General features: G+C 38.8%; 2 protein-coding genes across 3 annotated transcripts; both read right to left on the bottom strand.

The window, feature by feature from the left end:
• Positions 1-3: 3 nt before the first annotated feature.
• Positions 4-1,866, bottom strand: timm22 (translocase of inner mitochondrial membrane 22 homolog (yeast)). Of its 2 annotated transcripts, none has more exons than XM_081719362.1 (4): positions 1,558-1,866; positions 1,048-1,244; positions 683-755; positions 4-591 (listed from the first exon to the last, which is right to left on the bottom strand). In XM_081719362.1, the coding sequence occupies exons 1-4, from the start codon at positions 1,814-1,816 to the stop codon at positions 578-580; spliced, it is 543 nt and encodes a 180-aa protein (XP_081575488.1). In that variant the 5' UTR covers positions 1,817-1,866; the 3' UTR covers positions 4-577. The 2 variants fall into 2 exon arrangements, with proteins under 2 accessions (XP_081575488.1, XP_026854361.1); XM_026998560.3 differs by having other exon boundaries at positions 4-577; positions 1,558-1,858.
• Positions 1,867-8,611: 6,745 nt separating this feature from the next.
• Positions 8,612-13,815, bottom strand: ptges (prostaglandin E synthase). Its single transcript, XM_026998401.3, has 3 exons — positions 13,541-13,815; positions 13,220-13,302; positions 8,612-9,642 (listed from the first exon to the last, which is right to left on the bottom strand). Exons 1-3 carry the CDS (start codon positions 13,646-13,648, stop codon positions 9,393-9,395), a joined length of 441 nt encoding a protein of 146 aa, XP_026854202.1. The 5' UTR covers positions 13,649-13,815; the 3' UTR covers positions 8,612-9,392.
• Positions 13,816-17,754: the final 3,939 nt, after the last annotated feature.

Genomic DNA, 17,754 nt, shown 5'->3' on the forward strand with positions numbered 1-17,754 from the left:
ATATTATTCGTTCATATTTTCCAGTGGATCTTATTCTATAATGCCTGAGCATACAGATCTACCCATTTATTAGTTTTTTTTACCGATGATTTTCTTCATTAGTTTATTTACAGATCTATCCATGTATGAGTTGTATGATTTTATACATAAAACATCTGAAGGATGAAGAGCAACCCTTAATGACAAATCTTACTTTTATGCAAATCAGGCAGCATCAACTCAAGAATAATCACCATGGAAAAACATGATGCAAGGTCATAGTTGGTTTGTGTATCACATGTATATCAGCATTGTTAAGCCAAGGGGCAGTCACTAGTGCAATACTAACCCCTACAGGCTGGATATGTCCACAACTTTTAAACACATGTAATACAAGCACACATCCAACTGGTCCACTCAGGAAGTTCTCACATTGATATGACCACTCAGTGACATGAGCATCCCAGTAGAATCCCCAGCTAAATAGCAGCCAATCTGTCAGGAAGTCCTGAAGGAGACATTCATCGTAGATAGTACTCAATGGCAGCTGAGAAAGCAGCGAAACCACCACAGCCCAGAATCCCAGCCTTCAGTCCAGCTATGAGGAATGCACTGATTGTAATTAAAAACAAACAGACTGCACCTAACATAAGATTATATTTAAAAAGAGTTTTATGGCAAATAACAACAAACTGATTCATACCTCTAAATCCAATAGCACCTCCAGTAATACAACCGCTATATACTGCATTCTTCCAGTCGGATTTTCCACGGTGCTGACACAGAAATTACATCCACATATTAAAATGCATGAGAACCACTAGATAGGCACATTTGCTATCCTAGCATCACGATAATACAAGATGATTTATAAAGCACAGGTTTACTCAAATTTTAAAAGTAGCTATGTAAAATCCGAAAGTGGACATAAAATTGGAATGATGTAATAACAGCCTAAGACATGCTTGAAGCTACATATGCATTTGTGTAACAAACAGCATAAAATGGGGAGACGCAAATGAGAGGAGAGCAAAAATAATAACACTAAAAAAACAGCGTATCACTTACTGATTCTATGATGCACTCTGTACACGAAAACATGGCTCCTACAATAGCAAAGTTTTTGGCATAGGACATTCCTCTCTGCCCCATGTCTCTCAAGACTTCTCTCGCTGTTGGAGTCTTAAGTGGGTCTTTCGGATCAAACCCAACATTGGTGTCAATACCAGCTGTGAAGACTCCAAAAGCACCTCCCAACACAAAACCTAGCAGGAATAAACAAAAGTAATTATATAGCACAAGTAATTGCAACGAATACAAATTAAGCAGCTCTTTATAAAAAAAATAATAATAAAAATTTACTGCATGCGTTTTTGATATGAAAAATATACAATGACAGCTACGCTAGTGTTCATTTGCTCATACCAGTCCAAGCCGTGCACATCTCCACTCTGACCGTAGCCAAATTATTTAGCTAGGTTAGCTAACCAGCGTGTTTCTCTACCATTTCGAATTTCAAAGGCAACTATTAATTCACCTCCATCTGCAGTTTAATATCACGTTATCATTCCTAATTACCTCCAATACACGCCAGTGCTGCTTTGAAAGCACAACTTTCCATTCCCCGTTCAATCATCTTCTGCTCATCTGTTTTGTGGGGATTCGATAGGCCACCCATAATGCCCGGGTTCAGGTCTTTGATCTGTCTCTTGTCGCCGATAAGGTGCTGCAAAAGAACACTATACTGTAGATGGACATTTTCAGCTCTAGACACCACAGTCGACTGATCAGAACAACTGGAAATAGCGGCATTGCTGCTACCCACGGGCGCCGCCATGGTGAAGGTGTGTGTCGACAGTCTGGTAAATCTAACAAAATGATATATTTCTTGATTCGACGAAGCATCCAGTAAACGTAATAAAACCAATAAAACTTACATAAATCCTGTGTGACATGGTAAAACTGATACGGTGCTACGGTGTATCATTTTATTTATGGTTTTGTTTATGATGTTTGTTTTTTACTAAAATCAATTTGTAACCGCCGCAGATTCGACACTCTGGAAGTATTCACCTTGTGCGTTCCACTTTAGTGACTTTTATGATATGATATAATGATAATTTGGTGCTTTAAAAATAATAAAAATCTTAATTAAAAATAGCTAAAATGTATAAGATTTACAACAGCATAAAATTTGAGAACCCAAACACCACACGTATACGCACATTTAAGCAGTAAGGACGTTATAGACGTTCACATCTATAAATGGTTTGTGTAGTTGTGCGAAAAACAAATAAGATAAATGAGTGGACAAATTAGAATGTAAATTATTTATTTTACAGACTGTGCGCAAAAACAAGGAATATTGCAGCCTTTATTTTACAGTACTGTGACGTTTTCACTTGACAATACAATGTGGCACCGTGATAAGCGCCTCCAGACGGTGCGTGGCAGTTACTGCAGTGGCTACCTGACGAGGGGCATCCAGTTGCAGCCCCTGCGTAGGACCCCTGGTTGTGCAAAAAATAATGGGTTTAACATTATGTGAATTTGGCATATTACCTAAATAGACTAGACTACTAGACTGCGAATTAAAACATGGTACTGGTTTTGGTTGTGGGTATGTTCATTTTTGACAGCAGATCCAGGGAATAGATCCAGTCCTTCAGCCTGTCCAGTAAAGGGGGTGTTGTGTACAAGTGTTCATATGAAGCATAAATGTTTTTAATCTCAGCCTATGTACAGTAACACAGATAATTAATTACTTATGCATTAATTTCCACATTACTAAACATTTATCACTTTATTTATTTTTACATTACCCTATAAGCAATTTAACCAAGAGTACTACCTTTTCCAGGTCAAGTTCTGGCTCAGGAGTGAAATTACTTGGGACAGTAGCTTGTAGTAATGTTATAGTTTGTCTTGATGGCATGAGTTGCTATAATAATATAATAATGTATTACAGAAGTAATACATAGCTACAAAAGTAGCATGCATGTTAGGTGGGCTAGCTCACTTTTTCACGAATAGAGTTACACAAATTAAACTCTCAGTATACTGCTCTTTATGGTTTAATTTGACAGGTACATTAGCTATCTTACCTAGCTAATGCTAGCTAATCTACCGAAGTGTAAGGTAAGTGTGAAATGAAATGCTAAACTTAAAACACATATGAACGTGCCTTGCTTATAAATAATCACTCCCTTCTCCTTGTAGTGCATTCAAAAGCTGCATAGTGTTGTGGTATTTTAAAATCAAAAGTGTATGCTTTTCCCCATCCAACCACGTCGCTATCGGCTGTCTGGACCCGTCAGGCACGGGCTAAACATTAGCATTTGGTCCCCTTTTTCTGGGCCACATCTTCTTTGCCATCTGCTCTTGAGCTCTTTGTTGCAGCTCTTTGTTGTTCATCCAACTCAGCAGTCTCATCTAATTTCTGACATCAGTGTAGCATCAGCACCAACGAAGAGTCAGGGAATGCCTTTTTTTGCTCATGAACAGCTGTTTTGTTGTTGTTGTTGTGTTTGTTTGTTTGTTTTTTGCAAAGGTGACAACTTTAATAATACAGCAACAACAGGCAGACAAAGACCTAATGGGGGAAAGTAACCAAAAATAAAACAACACAAAGTTGCAGAGATGGTAGAACATTCTTTTTTTTAAACTGAACTCAGACTAAAATAACACAATTAAAGGTAAACAAGACAGAAAATAACTACACTACAAACAAGATTTAGAACATTAAATTTACACTACTGTACAGGAGGTGGGGAAGTGCATCCCCTCTGGCAGTGGCAGCCACCACAATATAAATGTGCAGTCGTCCCTAAAGGCTTCAAACTACTCAGCTAATCAGCATGTTGTGTTAGCTTTTGTTAAGTAGTAATTAAGGTTTTATCAGTAGTAAGTAAACTTCCAAAAGGAATTCTCTGAAAGAATGTAGCTGGTTGTCCTTTATTAAAGCTGTGGTCACATTTAGTTTACATGTCTCCTAAAGTAAAATAAAACATTCTCACTATGTGTGACTTCAGTAGCTCTGCATGACAGTAAAAATCCCAGAATAGTCTATTTAGAGTCAAATGTAGCTGTAGATACTGTCTTTCCTGAGGCTAATTCCTGAGGCCTTGGCCTTAGGTGTGAATTGAGGGACGGACTCAGCACTTATTGAACTGAGTTAAATTCAGACGACTCTAACTTCAGATTTTATTGTGCTTTGGTTTTTCTCTGGGATCATCCTCTGGGTGGTTAAAGTAAGCTCTGAGATTACTTATTTTTGCCTTAGATTCTCTTAAATTCAAGGCTTCTCGTCTGAACCTAGTTGCGTATTAGCTGTAATTACCAAGTTCTCACTGGATGTAACATCTGTAAAGTCACTACTACATAGAAAAATTCAAATCATCAGCATTTGATCTATATGAGCTCTTCACTATTTTTTCTTCTCTCCTTAGTCCTGCCCCTCCCCCTCCTTCCTCATCTCTTACTCCTGAAGATTTCATCACCTTCTTTGAGGAGAAGTCCAGTCCTTTTCCTCTGTTCCCACTCTTCCAACCAGTGTGGATGACCAAACATCCAACTCTCTGACTTCTTGTTCTCCTCTCTCTTCAGACAAAATTCTTCAGCTCCTAACTTCCAGTAATCTGACTACATGTCCACTGGATCCAATTCCTTCCACTCTGTTCCACACAATCTCAAGAGATCTGCTTCCTTTAATCTCTGTCATCAACATCTCTTTATATTCTTGACCAACTGCATTCAAAACTGCCAGGGTGATACCAATCCTCCAGAAGGCCACACTCGATGGCTTCAATGTTACCAATTACAGACTGGTATCACTTCTCTCTTTCCTCTCAAAAGCCATTGAATGAGCAGTTTACAATCAATTGTCTGTTTTCCTCATGCAGAACTAGCTGTATGATCCCAGTCAGTCTGGCTACAAACCGGCACATTCAAGACGGAGAAACTTCATGCAGCTAAAGCTGCCAAACAATCATCTGTTTTGATTCTTCTAGACCTTTCAGAAGCCTTTGAAACAGTAAACCACAACATTCTCCTCTCTGTTCTCTCCAGGCCTGGTGTGACTGGCTTTGCATGGAAATGGTTTCAGTCTTACCTGGAGGGACGGTCCTATCATCCAAACCATGTAGCATCCAAACCATGTGGACTCTCCACCGGTGTTCCACAGGGCTCAGTATTAGGCTCTCTTCTCTATTCTTTGTATATTCATTCTCTTGGTGATATAATATCTTCTCATGGTTTCTCCTACCACTGCTATGCTGATGACACTAAATTATTTATTTCTTTTCCACCCCTGACAGGTAGGTCTCCAGACGTATCTCAGCACAGTTGGATGACAGCCCACCACTCGAAGCTCAACCCCAGTAAAACCAAGCTTCTGTACATCCCAGGTACTCCCAACCCTTACCATGACCTCACAGTTTCCTCCGAGAACTCCCTGGTTTTGTTATCTAAAGCTGCCTGTAGCCTGGGCATAACTTTGGACAACCAGTAGTTGTTCTCATCTCATGTTTCAAATTTAACCCGGTCTTGCAGATTTCTCCTTTGTAACATACAAAGAATTTGGCCCTTTGTCTCACAGGAAGCTATCCAGGTGCTTGTGCAGTCTCTTGTAATCTCAAAGCTAGACTACTGCAAGTTGCTACTTGCTGGTCTTCCTCTAAGAGCCATCAGATCTCTACAACTTGTCCAGAATGCAGCAGCACAACTAGTCTTCAATCTGATGATGTTCACACATGTTGCTCCACTGCTGCACTCCCTTCATTGGCTTCTAGTAGCTGCACACATCAGATTTAAAACCTTGATGCTTGCCTACAAAGCCAAAAATGGACCAGCCCCTCAATACATGAGGTCAGTGGTCAAAGCCTGAGCCGTACCTCAAGTACTTTGAACCTCAAGTACGGCTCAGCTTGAAATACTATGCTTTAAGTCTCGTGGAAGACAAGATTCTCTGTCCTGGCTCCAAGTTGGTGGAATGAATTGCAAGCCCCTTGCAGTCTTCAAGACTGAAGACCCATCTATTCTTATAATATTTAAATGACCACTGACCCTGCTCCTATATTGACTTATTAAAACTAGTATTTATTGTAGGGTATTGTTTATTACACATGTTGTCTAACAACCTCTAGTACTTGTTGTTTATTGCACTTATCATTGTCTTAGACCTTATGTATTTTTTACTTCTAGGCATCAGCACTGATCCCTGTATTTCTAGAGTATTCTAGATCATTGGTATAATGGACTCTAACCTGCTCTACTGGCTAGGATGTATTCTATGAGTAAATGACAAAGCACTTTGTAAATCGCTCTGGATAAGAACGTCTGCTAAATGACGTAAATGTAAATGATTTCCACAGTTTAGTGCATATTCCACCTATTAACACTGAATAGAGTTTACTCAGTTACTCATACACTGTCAAGAGAATTATCAACCTTAAATCATATTTAAGATAAGTCATGAAGCTGAATGTTTCTCATCTTCTATGTCTGCAGAACAGGTTTGAGCTGGTTTAGTGGTATGAGAGATGTCTCATTTTCAATCTGGGCTTTGGTTTTCTGGCTGAGGCACTACATGATGTGCTTTGCTTGTCTTTACCTACTAAATGAAAATATTGCTCTCCCTGTATCCCACCCCACTCCTTCCCCTGATCCATTTACTGCCTGCCTTTGTGTGTTGGTACTTTGAATAACTGCCCATGGTTCTTGGCCTACTGTGTGTGCTTAGAACATAAACTGTACAAATATTTAAGTAGCATGTGACATGGTGCATTTTAGCAACTTTGTTCTCCAAGTAACATTCAAGCGAGAGACTGAATTTGCACAAAGGTAGAAGTCTACTTTAAGTTCTAGGTCCTCAGGGACCCCCTGTTGGTCTACATTTTTACACTATCCTAGCTCCCTACAAAAACAGGAGCAAAAAACATTTTACCTAGTTCAGGCACATTGTGAGCTGTGATAGAGTAAAATTGTGGAAACAATGGTGTGTTTACATTTATATTAGCCACTGGATGGCAGTGTTGCATGAACCCTCTGTAAAAAAAAAAAAAAGAAAGACAGGCCCATCCTAAAATTGGTTATTGGGTAAACTTTTATTATGTGTCTTATATAGTCAAAATCCTTATCTCAATACAAAATGCATAGGACTACCTAAACAACAGTGTGTGCAAAAGGTGCAATATATTATACTTGTATATGCTATGGAAGATATTTAATTCATATTGATTCAAAGGAGATTTAGTTATTAGTGAACAGAATTACAAAGGGTCCTACAGAGCCCATATACAGCTTCCTTAAAACAGTGAGGTGAACACAATTAAAAACAAAAAACAAAAACAAAGAACAAAGATGATGTAAATGGAGGTGCGTAGGTTTTGACTTTTGTTAAAGGCACATGGTTATGTACAATAACACCCAAACCTGTTAAAAATGGCTGTCAACACCATTTAAGTTTGCACTGTCAGCATGAGAATGGATGAGAGTAGTTCACAGCATTTGTTATGCTTGGACTGTAATTACATATACATGCCATCTGGTACCTTGAGTTTGAGAACAATACCCAAAGGTTCTTCTGGATTTTCTTTTTGTTTATTTTGTTTTCTTCTCTTTCTTTGAGTGGGAGACAGTAAGAGAAAATAATTAGGCAAATGCTGTATACAACCTTTGGGCCCGGGTGGTCCACCTGGCTGGAAACTGGCTCACTCTTTCTCTGCGTGCTTTCCCTTTCATGTTCTCACAAATTCCTCACCTTTTGAAGAACTAAATTATAACAGACCATATTGACAGTTGTGTCTGGAACCTGGCACTCGAACACATAAATGTGGATGCCACAAACATGTACTAACACATGCAGTGCCCTGAGGAAGCTGAGAATGCAGGTCAGTGCCTGCGCCGTGCCAGCACAGCTCCTGGAGTTCACAGGCAATCTCAGACCTACGCACTTCCTTTCACATTAATTTGCAGTGGTAATATTGCTTCTACCGCTTTGCTTACCACAAACTTCCCCTGAGCTATCAACAGGGGTGTAATGATAAAGTTATATAGAACAACTGCTGAGATCATATGCAAGATATCTGCAATTAGGGTTGCAGCATTGGCCCATTCAGTGATGCTGCAATATTCAGCAATCTGCATGAACAATTTAAGTCACAGAGATCTGCTATTGCATGACACGTGAATGCATTGCCCACTATGTAAAATTTTGCATTAATTTTAAAATCTGTCAAATCAATTTATATGAAAATCTAATAAGTATTCACTATTGTGTTCCATCATAGCTGGAGTAATTGTAATTGCTGTTCTGAATTGTCATTCATTTCATACAAGGAGCTTCCCAATTAGTATTTCAAAGTCCGTGAGATTAATTAAAATGTGAATTCCAAGTCATATATGTGCCAAGGTGTACCATCTTTCTCTTGCCTTCTCTATTTCTTTTAGCTGTTGCATAACTCAGTGGAATGTTGGTATGCAGTGCTCCACTGTTTGTGAATTGGTTTTAGTCCAATCAGGACATTATCTAACACCAAAGGAGTACTTTTAAAAAACTATTTAACACAGACAGACATACACACACACACACATACACAGAGAGAGAGAGAGAGAGAGAGAGAGAGAGAGTGCCTGAGAGCATGGATAATATCTTTAATATAAAAACATTCATTTTCATGCATACATTTGATAATATCATAGCTAGAGAAGTAACATAATTAAAAATAATCTTTATAATTTAATATGCAAATATTCTCTTCAAAATACCACCCTAAAATACTAGAGACTTATCATTCCTTTACTAAACGGTGGTAGTATTAAAAGAAGCCAGAACCTCTCAACCTAATAATTATATTGCAGTCCAGCACAATTGTCAGACTTACTTGTTTGTTCCACTTTTCCATTCAGTATATAGTTTGTCATTCTGTTCATAGCAAAATTCGCCCAAACTCACAACTCTGCCAAGAGGCTTGTAACGGCAGAGAGAATTAGGAGTGCAAGAGACAGAGTGCAGCCAGTGTTTGTTGCAAAAGCTTTACTTATCACTGCATCTCACTTGGCTGAAGACAGAAGGATCAGCGGTGACAGACCTTTCTGTTGAGGAGTGGCAACCTTTGCAGAACAGCCTTGTTGTCTATAAAATGACCTTTAATTTGTACACTTGAAATGAAGAAAATAGTGGCATGGCTGCTTTGTAAACAGGAGGTAATGGAGGTGCTAGTGCTGCAATGTTCAAACCTCTAACCCAATATCTATACCCTTCATTTGAATCCTAACACTTCGGCTTGGCCTACTGGTGAAATGTTTATATTTGTGTTCCTTACAATCAGTCATCGAGGCATCATGACCCTCTAGGAAACTGGGTAAAGGCTATAACCAATGAACAGTTATGGTGATGCGCGTCCTGGACATTGTCATGCATAGGAGGCCATGGCAACAAGTATCTGTATCACCATGGAGATGCAGGGCAACTGGGCGATGGTGTACGCCAGCGACCGTGTCGGTGCTTTCAGGGCCAACAGATACGCCACGCTGTGGACAATGCGGGCCACAAAGAAGATCAGGAAGTGACCTCGTGCTGCCACCAGGGATGGCTCAGTGAAGGAGTAGATGGACCCCAGGAACAGGAAGGGGAAGATGTTCTCCATGTCATTGAGATGAGCCCTGAAACACAAGTACAGTACCCGTGATTACATGTGGAGACGCAGTTATGCGAAGTCCAAAATGACATAAGCCTTCCTTGAAAAGGGCAGATGGAAAATTGCTCATGCTGCCCTTCAAATGAAGATTTACACTACACGTGGATTCATGCACTCACTTTAGCATGCAATACGCTCAAGAAAGTCATCACATCTGGCTTAGATCAGGGGGCTGAGGTATGAATTGTCTGAATCTGCGTTTTGGCACTGTTCCCAGATGTTAAAGCCAGCCAACCTCACCTACAGATAGACTAAACTTTTGCTCAACTCAGATATATTTACTTTATGCAGTCATTTGTACGTCACTTTCACTACAAGTGCTTATCACCCTTCCTCACTGGCCATAGTGCTCAAGTGTGATGCTGTTTTTGCTGGATTTAGTTTGCCTGACATCTCCAAGGGGAATTTCATAAGATTTCCTTCAAACTACAAAGTGGGTCAATGCCATAAAAACCAATATTATGTAACTCCCTGTGCTCAGTAGCCCCACTGTGGTTCTACATGAATCAGTTCCTTCTACCACCCTCCTCTCACTTTCATGAAAGGAAATGCCTCTTATTCATTTCCTTTACCCTTTTAAAAGACCTCAGGGAGCTCAAACTCTAGTTCATTACATCAACACAATTTCGTAGTCCTTGCTCTTATTTCAAAAGGATGGAAATATGCTTATTATGACATTTATTATTTACTAATTTGCTGTTTTATTATTTACTCATATCCTGCTCATTATTTACCCATCTACCATTTCTCTAGGCCCACATATAAACACCTGATGTATGCAGGTGTTCTGGGCCCTCTTACTGTTAACAGGCTGTGACAATGCTTTTCTGGACAGGCTCCTGCAAGGTCTAAGGTACCTACTCCTAATTTTGTGGAAGGTTCCAAACTGCCTACTTTCTAAAGAGTTCCTGTGCGAAGCATAAGTGATGGAAGGCTCAAATTCCATAATAAGTAACTCCGACAGGTCATGTGACATCAGAGCTTCCACCTCCCCTTCTAACCAATGACATGTGACAGCCTGAAAAATAAATTCTTAAAAGCAGTACATTTCCAAAGATCTTGTGAGCCACATTGGTTGTAAGAAACATTTTTGGAGAGCTGCAGATCCAGTCTTTCTGAACTCTTGTAAATGCATTCATAAACCAACAAAAAGGGAGCGGATAAAACTTATTATAGATAATGATTATAATTTGATTATGGATATTGTCATTACATTTAGAAGACTCACCAACTGTTTGCTTTGTAAAAGATATTTAGACCAATGATCAAGAATCTTTTAACAACCAATAGTGTCAAATTAAGGTTCATAATAGCCAAGAGTTGACTGGTTTTTAGCTCATTAACAGTATTTTTTTCATAAAAAGATGTTCCCAATTAGTATTTCAAAATCAGTGAGATTAATTAAAGCATGAATTCTAGATGATGTATGTGCCAAGGTGTACCATCTTTCTCCTGCCTTTTCTTACAGTGATTTAAAATAAAAATCATAGTACTTCATTTTTAATGCTTTTTAAAATGTGACACTGCTATTTTGCTGGTGCATTTGTTTGTTCCAACTTGTCAGCAACATCCAAGAAATTGTATTTTGTAACAAGATGTATTTGCTATTAAGTTTAGGGTTAGCATTACAGTTAGGTTCAGAGATAAAGTTAAGCTAAGATTGATCTTATGGACAATGTCCTAGTATAGCCTACAATCTACATTTCTACATTTGTAATATCTACATCTAATATCTACAGTGAACATTGGATGTCAACCTTGCTCTGTTCAACTGACCTTATGGAAAAGGTTGAACTTTGAATGACAAAAGGTGTCAGCTGTAATGTGCAATCAAACTTTTATTTTTCATAGTAGAACTATTGTATCATGCTGAGCTGCATCATGCTGAAGCCCATTTTAGATTTGTTTCATATACAGGTATGCGGACATAGTTCACAACCATTATTTTTTATGTATTTATTCTTAAAAAAACAAAAAGGAGGTTTTAGGCTATACAAGAGCACAAGTTGGTGTGGGAACATGGCTGGTAAATATTCTTTAGACTGCCATGGGGAAATTAAGTGGCTAAGTGATAATAGAAGTGAATAATAGAAAAATGATGAATAGGGCCTTCCAACATCTGCTCAAATCCACTGTAATTGTGTAAGGAAAGGTCTGGTTTAACCTATTCAGATTTACTGAGGTGTTTTCGATTAAGTCTCTATTAAAAGTCAACAGAAACATTAGGCTTTGTTTAGATAAGTACTGTAAACATTTTTAATTCATCTGTTATTTCTTGGTACTAATTTCTTGGTGCATCTATCACTAATCTTTCTTTTGAATTCAAGTAGGATAATGTATTTAGCCTATCAGTTTGGTTCATTGAGTGAAATAGCACATTATCACCATGCCAGTAGTGTATTAATCCTCCCAACACCATCACCAATGGATCACAGAAAAATTCCTAGTGTGGAATTAACGCCTGCAGCATTCATGTAAGCATAGCTGATTCAACACTGGAGATTTTGCTGTAATTAGATATCAGATCTGGTGTTCCTCCAGATAAGCCCATAAAAACAGAAAGAGCACATTCAACATGTAAGATTTTGCTGTGTACGCTTCCTTCCAAGCTTTCAACTTTAGTCTCATAATATTGTTTTTGGACCTGTGGGCCTACATTCTTCCAAGTATGCAGACATATTCCCTCTGTCTCTCTTTCCATCCCCCGTTCTCATGCACACTCTCATTCTCTCTCTCTCTCTCTCTCTCTCTCTCTCTCTCTCTCTCTCTTTCTTTCTCTCTCTCTCTCTCTCTCTCTCACACACACACACACACACTGTTTTGAAAGCAGCTAAATCTGACAAATAAATAAAGCTGGCTTGTGAAATTTACACACATCATTATGGCATATATGCACAAAAACTGCAAATGTGTCACCCAATTGACATAACATACAGATGTTCACTTGCTCTCCAAGGTCTGAGCTCACATATTTACAATTTTCTAACAGCCCGTAATAAAGCTGCTTCTGTCAAGGTGCTACATAAAATATAGTTAAGTTTTTGACATCTGGAAATCAGAGTTATTTGGAATAGGTTGAAAGGTTTTAGTGCATGTAACGTTTTTAGAGCTATATGCATCATTACACGGAAAGTTTAAATAGCGACCAATTTAGCAGGCTAAGTTAAGATTCTTCAAAATAAGCAAAACTTGGAGTTTCTTTATCTCTCGGGTTGACTAGTAGGCTACACATCGTGAGACAATTGAATCTGTTTATTGCGTAAAACGAGATCGCGCCAAGATATGTATAATTACGCTCCTGAAACGACCGGCGCAGAATAATTTAAAACTTTTCGACCTTCACTGTTAACCTTATCACGTTTATAAGTTCTCACGAATTATTAGATATGTGGTTCCCTTACTGCGTGGACTACATTTTAAGTATCGCTTATGCATTTTCGTGCGCTGTATAAGATATAACTAAAGGAATTTCTAAAAGTGTGTTTGTTTCACATACAAGCAATGACTGATGAGCATCGATTTAAATATGTTTGCTTGCTTACCTTCTACACCGCTCCACGTCCGGATCGTTTCTGCAGAACCGATCTCCTCCATGCCTTGCAGCGTCCTCAGGGTTAACGAAAGCCTGTCCCGAGATCGCAGAGGTTTCATGTGATTTAAAAATTCGAATAGAATTCTTTTAAAATCCCTTTTGTATATGGAATTATTAGCGGAACACTGCAATTACTTATGAATAAGAGGTATACGTGTTTCGCAGGGCACATAACTGAATTTGCTATCAACTAATAGTTTCCATATTATGGTCATATTGCGGGTTTTTTTTTTTTTTTTTTTTTTTTTTTTTTTATAATTTCTGTGCTTACCTTTTTTCGCAGCCTCAATTGTCCCGTGATGATGGCAAGGATGTACATCTTCAGAATTAAAAGCGTGCTGTAGAATGCGAAGCACGAGAAGACGGGATTCCAAAGCATGGTGTTCTTACTGTAATCTGTGTTTATGAAATGCGAATGATTCCGTCGCCGTTTTATAAGCAAACTCTTTCTGGGGTGTACTGACTCACCATTGTTACTTAGCAAAAGCCTACACGTAGCGGGTCTCTACAACTTGCGCTGACGAGCTTCCGTCTCCCCCCCTCCCCTCTTCCCTCTCGTATTATAGTGGTCTTCCCGTTTCCACATCTTAGTCTAAGGTTACTCAAGATGGAAACTTGGAAAGTTCCTGAACCATTATGCAATAGAAATATTTAGCCACACCAGTTTAAAGTATTGAGCTTAGTTTCAAGCAGTTCCAAGATATTTGTATCTGGACCGTATTTTAGATATTAAAAACGTTGCACAATAAAAGATGCTTCTGCAAATAATAAATTAATAACACGTTTAACAGTGTAACGTTTACAGCATTGGTGTATGCCGTTCGCTGCGGGCTCCGAAAATTGCTGGCATGTTGTCCTCGCAGGTCGACAGAGTACACAAATCCTGTCCTAATGTTTTTAAAGGGTAGAACCTGTCTATCATTAGAGCGTTAGACGACTTCCAAGATGTCGCGTAAAACACGGTGCATATGAATAGATTTAAGTTATTAGGTTACATAGAAGACATATGAGTAGTAGACGGATTAGGCCATGCTCTTAGTCAACGTTACAATTTATTATCTGTTTGATTAGGTTTTCGCATTTAGATATTAAGAAGTATTTTTCCTTATTTGTTAGTCTTGGGTTAAATTGTTTTAAGAGCAACTAGTGTGGCGAAAATGGTTACCAAATCATTGAGAGAGATTTTGTGGTAGTGAAATATTATGGGTTTAATCCGGTTGCCTATAGCCTTCCGAAAGACAGGATCTAAGCAATCCTGAACCTTGGGCACGGTTGCAACATTCTTCAGCAAGACATATTATGTAATATTATTGAATTTATAAATTTATCCTCTGCTAGGTTGCCAGAGTCTGCCTCTCAGATGTGGGCTGGCACCAGCTCTAACAGGTACATATTTCTATCCTTGATGACTAAACTGACAGACAATGCTGACATATTCCTGTTTTACATATCGACATGGATTATAATCATAATTCATCATGCATAGCTGTTTGCAAGATTTTTCAGATAATCCATTACTAATTTCCTGTAGCAATGCTATGGTGACCCCAATAGTATGCATTATGTGTCCTGGGAAGACATCTTATACTACCAAGTTTTGTTAATCAGCGCCATTATTTTATTCAATTATTGAATCAAATTCATGATGGCATATAGGAGCCTTCAGTATGTTTTGGATTCAAACTTGTAGCCACGTGGCCTGCAGAGTTCAGCAATGAAAGAGAAGGAGCACTTTTTAGGAAAGGGTAATGAGTGTATATGTGGACTGGCAGTGCAAATAATAGTTAGGGCACCAAGGGAATTCACGTGCGTGTTAAACGTTTATATATCATGCTTATAAAGAAATGACATTGTCTTCCATTGCACGTTCCTTAATAAAGTATGTCTTAAATAAAGTAGATCCCTTTTCTACAGAAAATCTAAGTATATGCATCCATATCTACACGGGACAGAAAATATGCTGCAAAATTACAGGCGTCAGTCGTCTATTCCGAAATAGTCCGAGGAGGAGGAGCTCGTGCTTGTTACGTCGTCACAGCCGTCGTCTATATCCGAGAGATATGAGGTGTAGTGCGGGCCGGCCAGTCTGTGGTAGTCCTGCGGTGGGACTTCAGCAAAGCCAGCCAGCTCCATGGCTCTCGGAGCAGCCTGTGAGGCGGACGTGCTCCACCCGCCTGTCAGCCGCGTGCATATCGCACAGCCCATCGTTGCGTTATGTGTCGAACCCGATGTGATGGTCACATAGGCTCTCCACACATCACAGACAAATAATCTACTTGTACTGGCTCTCTGACACTGAACAGCTCTTCACACCATAGATTTGAAAACAATATCAATGTGTACTGGCACGCATTTAATGATGAGGCCATATACATCACACCTCAGTACACATATAAATGGCTGCTTCTTACTCTCAAAAGTACTGATTCATACCTGTAAACCATTTATTGTTAGAACCATTAGCCTTACAAATGCATTACTTGGATTCTGACAATGGCATATGTCTAACATTGCTGAAGTGTTTGTGTGAGCAACAGCAGCTCCCACAGACATAACGAATGAGCCTGCGAGTGTGTTCAAGGCAGAGAGAAACCTCCTTTGGAATGTGTTGGTGTGTCTGTTTGTTAGCTACCTGACAAACCCTCGCCTGGGGTGAGTGACTATAATATTGTACAGAAAGTAAAACAGAGGAAGAAGAATGTAAGTGAGGGAGGGAGTTACACAGCCATTGTCTGTGTCTCAGGTGTCTGCGAAAGGTTTCATGTGCTGTAGGGTCATGATACCACTCCCAGTTCAGCTTTGCACTGCAGAGAGTGTCAAATATAAATACAAGGCCCGTTAATCTCTCTTTAACCTGAAAGGGCAGACTAAGGTCTTTTTAACAGTTCTTGCTAGTCAACCTTTCTTTCTGAACAAGATCAGCAAAACAAAGGCAAAGCTTTCCTTTGACCCACACCATAGAGGAGGAACCGTTTTAGCAAAAAGAATCTGCCTTTAAAGGTTCTCCAAGGCTACTCAGCCACTATGTACAGGCTTGCTTTTAGCTTCACTTATTACACAACAGAGATGAGATGAGTGAAAATAGTTATAACAGCCATCTGAGTTGTCACTGCTATGGAAGATCCATGAAGAAATGTCTTGCTCTCTGCTGCAGTCCTGTCTTGTCCTGTCCATGCATAAGCTGCTTGAACATGTTGCTGTGAGCTCTAAGGTGCCATCAGCTGTCCTGCATGTGGAGAGAAAGATGATACAGAGCTCAGTCTCTGATTCTCAGGTTGGTACAGTACAACTCAAAATTAGAGGTGTAATAGAGTCAAAAAGACAATTCAGCAAACACTTTATAATCGGAACCTGCATTTTAGATTGTAGCTTCCTGTCATGTATCATTTAATTTATGGTCTAATTTCCCTGAATAAATCAGTACTTCTAAAATACTTATCAGTTCCTACTGATATTTAAACATAGGTACAGTAGAAGGAAACAAAATGAGGAAAAAGATAGTTGAGGAACTTTAAATGCAACTTTCATTTTACATTTACCATTTAATCTCAGCAGAAGGTTAAGTACACAGTTTCTAGACGAACAGAATGGTTCAGACAGCTTGGACAACTAATGAAGGACCTCTGCCCAAAACATTTTGTTTCTCTGGAAACGTGTACTTCAATGCAGTTTTGAATTTCTGTCTTTCTATATATGTATATATGAAGTGCAAAAAAACAACTGCTTTTGATCTTTGCTTATGGCACTTGTGACAATCATTTTTATGCATGATTGTCCAGCAAGTTTCACCCACCTGGACTTCACCCAGGGATTTATTATGGTTATTACTATGCCTGGGATCGCATTATTATTTTGAATAAGAACATGTCTTGAAATGGCTTAATACTTTTGAAAATTTGCTCTTAGCAGGCACGTTCGTCTCACACTGCAGCACTTGTAATGGCAGTCTGGAGTAGATGGAAAACTTACCTATCTCAGACTCACAGTTAAAGAAAGCTTATATTGCCATCCAGTATGAAAAACGTAATACAGTAAAGTAATACTATGTTTTTATAGATTTAATTACACAGTAATAAGGCATGCAGGGATTTATAAAAAGGTTTTTAGTCATTAATTACACAGAGATCACAAGGTAAGTGCTAATGTTCCATTTTTATTCTGTAAGTATTTAATCTGTAAATACACAGAAATAACAGAGTTGGTTGTATTGTGAAGTTTCCACTGTTCTTCCATTCTTACTGTATAATTACAGAGCAACAACAAATGCTCACTGTCAAACAGGACCTATGCCCATCTGATGTTATAATAAAGGGCCCAAGACTAGCTCTTTGTTTCCATTAACCTTTCATGTTACAAACACCATGCAACAGGAACTTCTGAACAGACAGTAAGAAAAGTTAATAGCAATAAGTAGAAGATTAAACAATACTGATATAAGATTCTTTTTCATTCTTAATAAAACAATCACCACAACAAAAATTAACA

The sequence above is a fragment of the Electrophorus electricus genome, chromosome 8 (genome assembly GCF_041902795.1).
Source record: "Electrophorus electricus isolate QZ-2024a chromosome 8, ASM4190279v1, whole genome shotgun sequence".
Lineage (NCBI taxonomy): Eukaryota > Metazoa > Chordata > Actinopteri > Gymnotiformes > Gymnotidae > Electrophorus > Electrophorus electricus.